The sequence below is a fragment of the Halichoerus grypus genome, chromosome 10, assembly GCF_964656455.1.
Source record: "Halichoerus grypus chromosome 10, mHalGry1.hap1.1, whole genome shotgun sequence".
NCBI lineage: Eukaryota > Metazoa > Chordata > Mammalia > Carnivora > Phocidae > Halichoerus > Halichoerus grypus.
Genome location: NC_135721.1, coordinates 115,467,551 through 115,481,135, shown reverse-complemented (window position 1 = coordinate 115,481,135; position 13,585 = coordinate 115,467,551). Strand labels below are relative to the sequence as shown.

Genomic DNA, 13,585 nt, shown 5'->3' with positions numbered 1-13,585 from the left:
TTTATGTTGGCATTTTATTTTATTTTTATTATGTTCTGTTAATCACCATACATTACATCATTTATAATTGTATTATTATTTATTTTTCTAATTGTCCGTCTCGCCTACTAGACTGTACGCTTCCTGAAGGCATAGACCAAATTGGTTTTGTTTACTGCTGAATCCCCAGTGCCTTGCAAAGGCTTGTATATAGTCAGTGCTCAGTAAGTATTTACTGAATAAATGAATGAACCTGAAGGATTATTATGCGAAAGAAGCAGACTAGTGTTATGTAACTACAAATGGAAGAGGTGGGTCAATTGGGAGATTTCAATATAAGGAAAGCCTTTCTAACTGTCAGAACTGTCCAATGATAGAAGATATTCCTTCAGGAGCTTCCTAACTCTGTATAAAATCTGGGATTTGCAGGGATCGTAAAGAGCAGACTCCAAGACATGGCTGGGACCAACCAAGCATGGCCAATGTGTCTCAAAGCATGGTCACACAGTGTTAATAATGCAAATTCCAAGGCCCCACCCCATATAGCTGCTATATAGGATTGTACAGATTGGGCCAAAAAACCCTGACACCTACTAGATCATTTTCCAGGGAGTGGGGGCCTTAGAATTCTCATTTTATAAGCAACCCATGTCATACGTGTTTTCTGAAGTTTGAGATGACCTTTAAGGTTCTTCCAACTTTGAGATTCTTTGATTATGTAAAATTAAGAAAACATGTGAAATAATGTATTCTATGATCCATAAAGCACTGCACAAATGTGAGGCACTCAGATGTAGGTATACCCTCAAGTCATTTTCCCTTTCACCAAGGGAAGAGGGAGTGGGAGCAACATAACTTTACTAATTAGCAGACTGATGTTCCCTCTGGATACTCCTGCCCTAGTCACAGTGAAGAGGGAGAAAGGCTGGAGGAGGAGGTGAGAGGAGGCACACCCCAAAGACTGAATCATAAATCACTTAGAATGCCAGAGGAGGACAGGGCTTTCAATGTCCACCACCCTTATTTACAGATGAGAAACCTAATACACTGATGGCCTCAAGGTTACTTAGCACATTAGTAGCCCCATTATTCTAAAGCAGTGCTATCCAACATAATAGCCACAAGCCACATATAGCTATTGAACATGTGAAATATGGCAGAAGAACTAAATGTTTAATTTTATTTAATTTTAATTATTTTAAATATTAATAGTCACCTATGTCTAGTTACAGTATCTAAATGTCTAGTTTAGGCATTTCTCCTCCTAAACAACATGGCCTCCAAAAGGAGGATGTTTTTTTCCAAAGTCAGAATTAGCATTAGGAAGAAAATCAAACTGTAGGTGTCCTGAGAACTGTAGAGTTGAAGTCCACCAAGGATGGATTTTAGCATACTTGTAATTACCCAAGAGAATTAAAAACATATACTCCTACAAAAGCTTGTACACAACTGTTCATAGCAGCATTATTCATGATATTAAAAAGAGAAAACAATCCAGATATCCATCAACTGAAGAAAGGATAAATAAAATGTGGTATATCTATATAATGGAATATTATCTAGCATAAAAAGGAACGAAGTACTAAGTCAATCAGAGAAAGACAATTATCATATGATCTCACTGATATGTGGAATTTGAGAAACAAGGCAGAGCATCATAGGGAAAGAGAGGAAAAAATGAAACAAGACGAAACCAGAGAGGGAGACAAACCATAAGAGACTCTTAATCTCAGGAAACAAACTGAGGGTGGCTGGAGTGGATGGGGGTAGGAGGGGTGGGGTGGCTGGGTGATGGACACTGGGGAGGGTATGTGTTGTGGTGAACGCTATGTATTGTGTAAGACTTATGAACCACAGACCTGTACCCCTGAAACAAATAATACATTATATGTTAATAATAATAAAAAATTGTAAAATTAATAAATTAATAAATTTAAAAAAAAGAAATGAAGTACTGATACATGTTACAACACTTGTGAACCTTTAAAAGATTATGGTAAGTAAAAGAAGCTGGGAAAAAAGGCCACATGTTGTATGATTCCATTTATATGAAATGTGCAGAATAGTCAGAGCCATAGAGACAGAAAATAGATTAGTGGTTGCCCAGGGCTACAGTGGGAAAAGTTGGAGGAAAATGAGGAGTGACTGCTAATGAATATGGGGTTTCTTTTTGGGGTGGTGAAAATGTTCTAAAATTGGTTGTGATGGGGGCACCTGGGTGGCTCAGTCGGTTGGGCATCTGCCTTCGGCTTGGGTCATGATCCCAGGGTCCTGGGATCAAGCCCCGCGTCAGGTTCTCTGCTCAGCGGGAGCCTGCTTCTCCCTCTCCTGCCACTCTCCCTGCTTGTACTCTCTCTGTGTCAAATAAATAAAGAAAATCTTTTAAAAATAAATAAAATAAGATAAAATTGGCTGTGATGATGATTGTACAACTCTGTGAATATAACAAAAATCACTGACTTGTACACTTTAAATGGGTAAGTTGCATGGTATGAATTATATCTCAAATCTTAAAATTTTGTGATTTTGATTAGAATTGCAATAACATACAGATTAATTTGGAAAGACAGACATCTTTACAAATCTTCCTTTCTAGAAGGTTTGCCTCTTAGCACTAGTCATTTATTCATTCATTCATACTGTTCATTCATTCATTCTCTTTCTATTTGCCTAAAGATTTGGCACTTATTTATTTTATTTTATTATTTTTTTTAATTTTATGGAATTTTTTTTTAAAGATTTTTATTTATTTGACAGAGAGACACAGCAAGAGAGGGAACACAAGCAGGGGGAGGGGGAGAAGGAGAAGCAGGCTTCCCATGGAGCAGGAAGCCTGATGTGGGGCTTGATCCCAGGACCCAGGGATCACGACCTGAGCCGAAGGCAGACACTTAATGACTGAGCCACCCAGGCACCCCAGCACTTATTTATTTTAATGTTATAGTCATATGTATACATCTGTTTCCTTCACTGGACTGTAAGTTCCTTAAAGGCAGACAAGACATCTTTTTATCTTTTTCCTCCTCAGTGCTTAGCATAAAATTTGACACACAGTGGGTACTTAATACATAATTGTGAAATAAATGGGAGAAAGAAAAAGAAAGTAAGAAAGTAAGTTAGTTCTCTGCTCATATGACCAACCAGATCCAGGCTGATCAGAGCGAGGAAACATGGAAAGAAAGGGGATTATAGAGGATACAAACAAAGTAGATAGATGCTAGACAGGCAGGGGGAAATGGTAGACATAGAGGGAGAAGAGTGTAAAACGTATGGAATGGGATCTGGAGAAATATCAAGAAGAGTTTCTTGAGTCCCTACAATGAGCTCAGTTCTGGACTCTGCCATGGGAGAGACTGCAATAAGACCCTGGAGTTGAGGTTCAGGTTATGGGACTTGTGCTTTGCAATCTAGGCTATTATTGCATCCTGTCCTCATGCCAGCTATTTTCAGGCTTTGATCCAGGAAACTTGTGCCTGTTCCCTTTAGCCTAAGTGGCTTTGGTGCCAGTTGGATTCTGCAACTCTTCTCTGTTGACAAGGCAGACCTAGGTCAGTATAGAAGGTAACACTTTCCCACTGCTTACATGCCTACTTACAGGAGGGAAATCATATACACTCGTTCCTTCCATACTATGCACTATGCTAGCCTTACCCAAAACAAGTGAATGAGGGCAGTCCTCTCAGATCCTTTATTATCACAGCATTTGGAATGTTGCCTAAAACAGAAATATGCCTAGAGCAGAAAAAGAAAGTGGAAAGAACAGCAGAGGGCACTGTTTTATACGTACATCGGGTGTCTCAATTTTGACACATGCAAAAGTACTTATTACAATGGTTCTTTGTTATTTAGGTAGATAGCATGGTTGAAATCATTAGTGTTCATGGTAGGGTACTCTATTCCTATGGGTAGTTGAGCAGGAAAAGTTTTAAGAGAGTAAGTGTCCAGATTCTCAACTTCCATATGTAATCTTTCCTAACACTGATCTGTCTGCGTTGGTTCTCCTTTTTCACTTTATCCTTCACAAATATACTTCTCCCACTCTATTTAAAAAAAAAAAAAAGGAGGCACCTGGGTGGTTCAGTCGGTTGGGGGTCTGCCTTCGGCTCAGGTCATGATCGCGGGGTCCTGGGTTTGAGCCCCGAGCCCCACCTCGGACTACCTCCTCAGCAAGGAGTCCTCTTCTCCCTCTGCCCGTCCCCTGCTTGTGCACGGGCGCTCTCTCTCTCCCTCAAATAAATAAATAAAATCTTTAAAAAATAAAAATAATTTTTTAAATGCCATCTCTCTCTCTTATCCCAAACATTATGCCTATACCATGCCAAGGTTAAAAAACAACAACAACAAAAAACAAAAACCCTCCAGAGTGCCAAAGGGACAATTTGAGAACTGTTAACCTCAGAGGGAAAGGCCCAAGAGAGCAAATCAGAGAGCTTTCTTAAGAAATCAATACTGAAAGGAGTAATATCTTAATTTATCCAGGTGACAAACTCATGGTAACACTACTTGCCTTATTTCTCTTAGAATTATAATTCAGAAGTTAAATAGTTATCATATTTATTTTAATCGAAAAAGAAGTTGGGCATTTTCTAACAAAGTAAATCTCATTTGGCTGATTTGTTAGCAGTGAGAACTTGCTACGCAAATTAGGTTATATAGTGGACATTTTCTATAGATTATATGAGCTGGTGGACATTTTCTATAGATTATATGAGCTAAATTTGCAGTTCCAAGATTTCAAAAAAGATATATGAAATATATACATGTATATAACAGAAAACACATTGGAAATTATTTTTTTGCAATTATTATTTTTTAAAGACTTTATTTATTTGAGAGAGAGAGAGCACGAGTGCACGCACACAAGCCCAGGGGAGGGGCAGAGGGAGAGGGAGAAGCAGGCTCCCTGCTGAGCAAGGAGCCTGAGATGGGGCTTGATCCCAGAACCCTGGGATCTTGACCAGAGCTGAAGGCAGATGCTTAACCAAATGAGCCACCCAGGTGCCCCAATTTTTGCAATTATTTAATCTTATGATAAAATGTTTAAATGTGAACTTCAAAATGTGTAAAGAGTTACATAATTTTTCAAAACTCTTTTAGATATATAATTTTAAAAGTTTCAGACCACCAATCTAAATAATTATTTTTCTGGGGCACCTGGGTAGCACAGTCAGTTAAGCATCCAACTCTTGGTTATGGCTCAGGTTGTGATCTCAAGGTCGTGAGATCAAGCCCCATGTTGGACTCCATGGGCTCCTCACTCAGTGTGGAGTCTGCTTGAGATTCTCTCTCCCTCTCCCTCTACCCCTCCTGCTCATCTCTCTCAAATAAATAAATTAATTAAATAAATAAATAAATAAATAAATAAATAAAACAAATACATATTTTTCAAAGGTATCCTGCAACTGCCCACCACATCTGAGGATGTTATAAAAATACAAGTCATAAGTCTTATCCTTTGGAGATTCTGATTTGATAGGCTGGTGGGATCCAGGAATCCGGATTATTAACAAGATCCTCAGATAATTATTTGGAGTCACCAGACCTAGATCTATTGTTTACCCCTAATTCAATGTATGAATTTACACAAATTTTCCCCTCTCTCTGAGCCTCAGTTTCCTTCTCCATAAAGTATTAGAGGGGAGGAGAGAGAAGACTGGTATTAGACTAGATAATTTCTTTTTTTTTTTTAAAGATTTTATTTATTTATTTGACAGAGAGAGACACAGAGAGAGAGGGAACACAAGCAGGGGGAGTGAGAGAGGGAGAAGCAGGCCTCCCGCCGAGCAGGGAGCCCGATGTGGGGCTCGGTCCCAGGACCCTGGGATCATGACCTGAGCCGAAGGCAGACGCTTAATGACTGAGCCACCCAGGTGCCCCTAGACTAGATAATTTCTAATGTATCTTAGACTCCTTGATTCTCATTACTTCCTTTCAGAGGCAGGAGAATGGGTCCTAAAAGTCAGTTTCAGAGAAAAGAGGTTTTATTTACATAGGGGCAGGGTACAGTGGGGAGAACAAACTTAGCTGAGGTAGAGGCCAAATAGAAGTAAATAAAATAAAATTAATAAAAATAAGGGGCACCTGGGTGACTTGGGTCATGATCTCGGGGTCATAGGATTGAGCCCCACATCGGGCTCTGCACTCAGCATGGAGTCTGCTTGAGATCCCCTCTCCCCTTCCTTCTACCCCTCCCCCTGCTCATGCTTGTGCTCTCTCTCTCTCTCTCAGTCTAAAATAAATAAATAAAATCCTTTTTAAAAAAGTAATAAAATAAAACCTGACATGCCTGTCTCACACGGTATTTGTGTAGATCAAATGGGAATCCAGCTAATTCCTTACACGAGTATGGAATAAAACTACATTAGAGGATAATCCTTTACCTGATCCTTACAGCTACTTTAGCAATAGGTAGAGCAGGTATAATTATCTCCGTTTTAAAGATCCAAGAAATCCAGAGGAAGTGGCTTGCCAAGGCTACACAATGGGATTAAGAAAAATCTGTAACTAGGTCCCAAGTTTCTGACTTCCAGGCTAGTGTTTGTTGAACTACACCAATTTGGAGTTTACTGAAATGGACATAGAGAAGACTCTTTCCTAAGAATCTCCAGGAACACTGTGAGGAAGAGTGAAGGACACTCTCATCCACTTTGAGCTTTAGCCCATGGTCAAGATCATGCACACCACAATCTCTTCAATATCTTGAGAACTTCCTGAAAGACCCAAAACCTCTGGCAAGGAAGTCTGCATATGTCTACCTTCACAGTCAAGCACTGTACAGTCACTTTGCTCCTAGAGACATGACCCCCATTCTCTGAAATAAGGCAAAATACATTGTCTCCAACATTCTCTTCCTAAATAAAATTCCAGCTCACAGGCAAAAATCTTGCCGCACCCTCCCAGAATGTGAGCTCCATGAGGACAAGGACCAGATCTCTTTTGTTTATTGCTATGTCTAAGCACCTAATACATGCCTGGCACATATCATAAATATCTATACATTAATTTTTTTTAAAAACCTGCTGCTAGAAGTTAATGTCCATGGAGCACAGCTATCTATAAGTTGGATCCTTGCCTAATAGCATATACAAAAATTAACTCAAAGTGAATCAAGGACCTAACTTTAAGACCTAAAGCAATAAAATTCTTAGAAGAAAACATAAAAATTTCATGACTTTAGATTTGACAATGATTTCTCAGATATGACACCAAAAACACAGGAAACAAAAGAAAAAATAGACATTGGACTTCATAAAAGTTTTAAATTGATACATACTGTATCAAAAAACACTATCCCCATAGTAAAAAGGCAACCAACAGCATGGGAGAAAATATTGGCAAATTATGTATCTCATAAGGGATTAATATCCAAAATATATAGATAACTCCTAAAGATCAACAACAACAAAAAAAACCAACCCAATTAAAAAATGGGCAAAGGACTTGAATAGACATTTCCCCAAAGAAGACATACACATGGCCAATAAGCACATGAAACATCACTAATCATGAGAGAAATGCCAATCAAAACTATAATGAGATAGCAGTATTAACAAGTGAATGAAGGCAGTGCTCTTGGATCCTTTATTATCATAAGCTCCCTAATGCCTAATGCACAAAGTTCATACTGTTCAGCCTTGTCCTGGGTTCCTCCAGAGTCTGGCCCAACCTTAACTGATCAAATTCAGCCATGCTGTTCTTCTAGGCCCATCTTCAGCTCCAGCTGAAGCTCTCTCAGTCCCTGGGCAGGAATGCTGCAATGACAGGGAAATGAATGGGCAGGGCAAGAGTTGAGGAAAACTGGGTTTCAAGTCAAGCTTTGCTACTTCTCACAACATGAAACCTTTTACAAATTATTTCACTTCTCTGGGCCTTAGTGCTTCAACTGTAAACGAGGGAAATATTTCAGTAAATGTGCTTTTTAGATACAGGTTTTATTACTCATTCTGGCTGAGAGCAAGAAAGAGGGTTGGAAAGTGAGAATTGGGAAAAGCTTCACAAAGAAGATGGCATTTCAGATGGTTATGAAAGAATAAGCAGGATTTAGACTGGCTCAGATAAGGAACAGACCAATTCAGGGAGAAGGGAACAACATTAATTAGCTTAGATACAGAAGCGGAAAAGCACGGGCTAGTCTACAGGCCAATACCAATCCTAAATAATATTTTCATCTACAAGTGGTGTTTTTTCATAAAGCTACACTTATTTGATATAAAGGACTATATTTTGTGCTATATGTTCTGCCTATTCTCATGCAGTTAAATTATCTTTATTCTTAATTGAGTGATAGTGATATAAGCTGGTATTTGCGGTTTCAAAAAAATTCTTACTTCATAAAATTTTAAATTGCAAACTCTTTGGGAGGTCCCTGCTGAACTATTTGTGAAATTTTTTAAAATCTCAATCATTTGGTATAAAATTAAATAGCAACAAATTCGGTTTATTTTTTTTTAAGATTGTATTTATTTATTTGACCGAGAGAGAGCATAAGCAGGGGGAGCGGCAGGTAGAGGGAGAAGGACAAGCAGACTCCCCACTGAGCAGGGAGCCCGACGTGAGACTCGATCCCAGGATACTGGGATCATGACCTGAGCCGAAGGCAGTCACTTAACTAACTGAGCCACCGAGGCGCCCGCAACCAATTCAGTTTAGACCTTAAGCTACATTTTGTGGGCTGTAAGATTGAAAAGATAGAATGTTGAGATCCTGAAAGTCAAATAAAGATGATTCTGGATTGAAGGACCTTTATCTGCCCTCATCCAGCACATGGATACAGGTGAATCGCTGCAGCAAGGTGCTACCTTCAGAGATGTGCAATGAGCAGCTCCCAGGCAGCCTTATGGGTCCTGGCCAGAGTCAAGTTAGCCCTCCAGACCTCCTCATATTTGTTCCAGAGCCCATACTTGCTAATCAGCTTCAGCTCTTGATTGAGGGGATTTCCTGAAGGGTCTCCATCGAGTCACATAGGTTTTGTGACAAACCCAGCTCCTGACCACTATTGTGTCGGCTCTACTCTCCCATCTGTACCTAAGCATGGGCCCCAGTGACTGAGAAAGAGCTGTACTTGTAACTTTTCTATAAATTTAGGTATGTTTCAAAACTTTAAAGATTGATAACATAGACTAGGGAGGGATCATATATTGAATCCCAAATGCTTAGTTTAAATTTTATTCTGTAAAGAAAAGCCAGAAAGGCCGCTAGATTAAAGGCCCCTCCTCCACCTCAAAACTTTTTACCTACTAAATCCCAACCCATGAAGGAATGGAAATGATCTTTGCCAGAGTGGCCACCTAAATCATAAATGAAATGGAGTGAGAGGCTAGTCCTTACTTTCATAAGCTTAAAATCCTTTAATTAGAGAAATCCAAACCACCCACCATCTAAGTCTTGGGGGACAGTGATCAAGGAAAGCAAGAAAATGCAGGTGTAGGAAAACACCAAAGGCATCAAAAAGAAGTAAGTGTGGTCAATCATCACACATTTCGTAGAAATGGTGGATTTTGAGCTAAGTTTGAGAAAAGAGGCTAAGTGTTCATGAGAAGAAAGGAGGGCATTTCAGAAAGGATGGAAAAGTCATCATGTCGCTGCCAGTCTTGAGTCTCTCTGCCTAACACTGCCCTTGGACATGTGTGATATGTATGAGTATTAACACCACTGCACAGTAATAAATCTTTTCAGTATGTTTTCTCATCTTTCATCTCAGCTAATCCTCACAGAAATTTTTTGAGATAGGCAGGACAAGATTTGCTATCCATTTGAAAGGCCTGGAAACTAAGGCTCAGAAGGATGTCATAACTTGCCAAAGGTCACAAAGCAATGGTTAGGACTTCTGCCTGCAGATCCTCAGGCTAGACTTTTTTTTTTTAAAATATATATGATCAAGAGATTGATCTTTTCAAAATGTCTTCTAATTGAAATTCTTCATTGGCTCCTTAGCACTTGTCAAAGCTGCATATCTCTGTTTATGAAATACAAATTCCTAATCCTCCCCAAAGCTTCGCCTCCCAGTCTTCTTTCTTCTCCAATTCAATTGAAAATTCCGTTTTTCCAGATGCTCAGACAAAAAACCTTTGAGATATTCTTTTTTAAAAAAGATTTGAGAGAGAGAGAGCAGCAGAGGGAGAGAATCTTAAGCAGACTCCCCACTGAGCAGGGAGCCTGATGTGGGGCCCATGATCCATGAGATCACGACCTGAGCCGAAACCAAGAGTCGGAGGCTTTACCGACTGAGCCACCCAGGCGCCCAAAAAAACCTTTGAGATATTCTTGACTCCATTCTCTTCTACCCCACATCAAGTTCATCAGCAAATCCTATTGGCTCTGCCTTCAAAATATTCCAATATCTGACCACTTTTCACAACCTCTACCCTTATCTCCATTTTTATATTTTGCCTGAACTGTCAGTGCCTGCTTACTGTCCTTCTGCCTTTGCCCCATGCCCCTCACCCACTACTCTCAAGGTAGTATGCAGACTACATATAGTAGATATGCAGTAAAAAATTGATGAGTGGATAAGTGAGCACATCTCAGCTAAGGAAAGGATGTTATTTCTTTGAGGTTTGCCCTTTAATGTCTTTAGCCTTATAAATTCTAAAGCTAGCCCTAAACCCTCAAAATAAACTACTAGCTAGACAAGTGGCAAACTGAAGCCTGATTCGCCACAAGTGGAAAACCCTCAAAGAAGCAAAGGCTGTGTAAATAAGTATAGTGTCTACAATAGAGAATGTAGTGTTCTGTCCAGAACAATTTACAACCAGTATGTGACTGGCCAAGTCACTTCCACTCTCTAAACCTCAAGTTCCTCATCTGTTAAGTATTGTTGTAAACCATACCCAGGTTCAAAAACAAAACAACAACAACAAGGGAACAAACATACAAGTATAGAATAAAGGAGACCATTTATTATTTGAATAAATAGAAAAGTCTTAGGTATTATAGGAGATTGTAAGTTGGATGGTAGAGTATGGCTGTCAATGGGGCTAATGTAATCTTAGATATGTAAAGTTAGGACAAAGAATGGTAATAGTTCCCTGTCAGGCAGACCATAGCTAGAATACTTCATTAGAGATATTGACCAACTAGAGTATGTCCAGAGGAGACTGACATGGATGATAAAGGAGTTGTTCAGGAAACTACATCATATAAGGCATATGGGAATGTGGACTCAGTATTATCTCATCCATAAAATAAGAACACTAGACCAGATTAGGGGTTTTCAAAGTGAGCTTTACAAATCCCTAGATGTTCTACATATATAGCTTACAGGGACCTCAGTGACAAGGTGAAGAAGCCAAAAGAATGTGGTTCTGGTCCTCCCATTCATGTTTCAACCAGATCAACTCTGATCTTGCCTGTTTTAGGTATGGGGCTCTTGGTGATAATGATAAAAATAGCTAATACACTGTTCGCCAAGCACTAAGTCCTTTACACAATTATTCCTCACAACAATCTATGTCATAGGAACTGTTATTATTCCCATTTACAGGTAGGAAAGCTGAGGTTTAAAGAGGTGAGGTGGGGCATTTGGGTGGTTCAGTTGGTTGGGCGGCTGCCTTCAGCTCCGGTCACAATCCCAGGGTCCTGGGATAGAGTCCCATGTTGGGCTCCCTGCTTAGTGGGGAGTCTGCTTCTCCTTTTCCCTCTGCCCCTCCCCCTGCTCATGCTCTCTCTCTCTCAAATAAATAAATAAAATCTTTAAAAAATAAAAAATAGGGGGCGTCTGGGTGGCTCAGTCATTAAGCGTCTGACTTCGCCTCAGGTCATGATCCCAGGGTCCTGGGATTGAGCCGCATCGGGCTCCCTGCTCAGCGGGAAGCCTGCTTCCCTCTCTTTCACTCCCCCTGCTTGTGTTCCCTCTCGCTGTGTCTCTGTCAAATAAATAAATAAAATATTTAAAAAATAATAAAAAATAAAAAATAGGGAGGCAACTTGCCCAACTAATAAGTATTAGAGTAAGGATTGAAATCCAGGCAAAGTCAAGAGCCTACTGTTGTTAATCACTATACATATAATTTTTATTTGAACAAAAGGATTCTAATGCCTTAAAAAAAACTGAAAATTACTGAATTAGATGATCTTTAAAGCATCTTCTAGATTTAAATTTCTATAATTCCACATTCAGCCTAGCAAAGGGATATAATAACTGCCCTCAATTATCACAAAATAGGATTACTCTATGTAGCCCCAGAAAATAGAACGAAAACCAAAGAAAGAGGATTGAGTGGAGAGAAAGTTATAGGGAGGGAATATATCTAAGAACTTTGTAGCAGAGATGCCCAATAATGGGACAGATAGTGAGTGAACTCTGTGGTCTTGGCAGTGTTCCATAATCAGAATGATCACACATAGGGATTGCTGGGGATGGAGCTGGGGCTATAATTCCTGCTTTGTTTAGGAAGTAGACTAAATGACCTCAAAGGAGGGGCACACCTGGGTGACTCAGTTGGTTAAGCATCTGCCTTCAGCTCGGGTCATGATCCTGGAATCCCGGGATCGAGCCCCATGTCAGGTTCCCTGCTCAGGGGGAAGTGTTCTCCCTTTCCCTCTGCCCCTCCCCGCTTGTGTTCTCTCTCTCTTTTGCTCGCTCGCTCACTCTCTCTCTCACATAAATAAATAAAGAAAATCTTTTAAAAATAAAAAATAAATTATCTCAAAGGATTAGAACTGAGAACCTCAAATTCTCAGATAGAGGTTCAAGGTATCAGACACTGAGGATCATTATCAGTGCCCAATTTCTCTCATACCAAATCCAAGAAAAGAAAGAAGGCCCATCCTCAGCTCCATGCCTTCTGTACTTAAGTTTGTAAATGTGAGACTACCCTAAAGCAAGAGCCCATGCTCCCACCTGACTACCTGCTACCTTTAAGGGACAGGAAGTCACCATTGGGTTCACATACCTCCAACCTCTCCCAGTTGCCCTATTACTGCACTTCCCTACTTTTGGGACAGCAATTCTAAAGGTCAGTGCTAGAAGTAATTTTAACAAGTATCCTGTTCATCCCCTACAGTTTACAGGTGGGAAAAAGAAAGCTCAGAGAAGGGCATTATCTAAAGCCATTCTCCTCATTATTTACTAAACACAATGGTATAAGAAGTCAGGCCCAGACACAAACTCAAGAAAGTTGACAGGAGCTCAGGACACTGAATCAGGCTTCAGACAGTCTCCATTTATTATATACTTATTATCACATATATTAGCATATATAATAATATATTAATCTATAACAAACAGTATTATTACACATTTATTATTCATATCCCACCTACTTCTAAAAATATGACCAGTGACTTGGACAACACAGACTACTTGTCTCATTTTCACCACTTTGGGGAGGAATTCTTTAAGGCATCAAGGGTCATGAAACTCAGGGAGAAGTGAAAGAAACAGATTAGAGATCCACCTTAAACATGAAATCCTCCAGTTCTCCTCTGCAATCTGCCCCAGATTCAAACGGAGAAAGACTGTTCCCAGCAACAGTTATTTCCCCACATACCTCCATTAGCATAAAGTGTATGCTACCAGCACTAGTACTGCCCCCAGGCAAGGGGAGCAGACTCTCTACCTCAGTCTTTTCACCCCTAACCTTTTAAAATCCTGCCTTTATTTCAC

The 13,585-nt window shown here is 39.8% G+C and overlaps 1 protein-coding gene across 5 annotated transcripts in view; it reads right to left on the bottom strand.

Annotated features, from left to right (window-relative positions):
* Nucleotides 1-13,585, bottom strand: part of ACSS2 (acyl-CoA synthetase short chain family member 2) — a 46,847-nt gene that overhangs the window by 19,118 nt on the left and 14,144 nt on the right. The window contains exon 2 of one of the 5 annotated variants that reach the window (XM_078057129.1): nt 7,646-7,730. The exons of the other annotated variants lie outside the window; for them this stretch is intronic. Within the exon in view, the coding sequence (XP_077913255.1) occupies nt 7,646-7,668 (23 nt within the window). The 5' untranslated portion in view covers nt 7,669-7,730. The remainder of the gene's footprint in view (nt 1-7,645; nt 7,731-13,585) is intronic. 5 annotated transcript variants of the gene reach the window in all.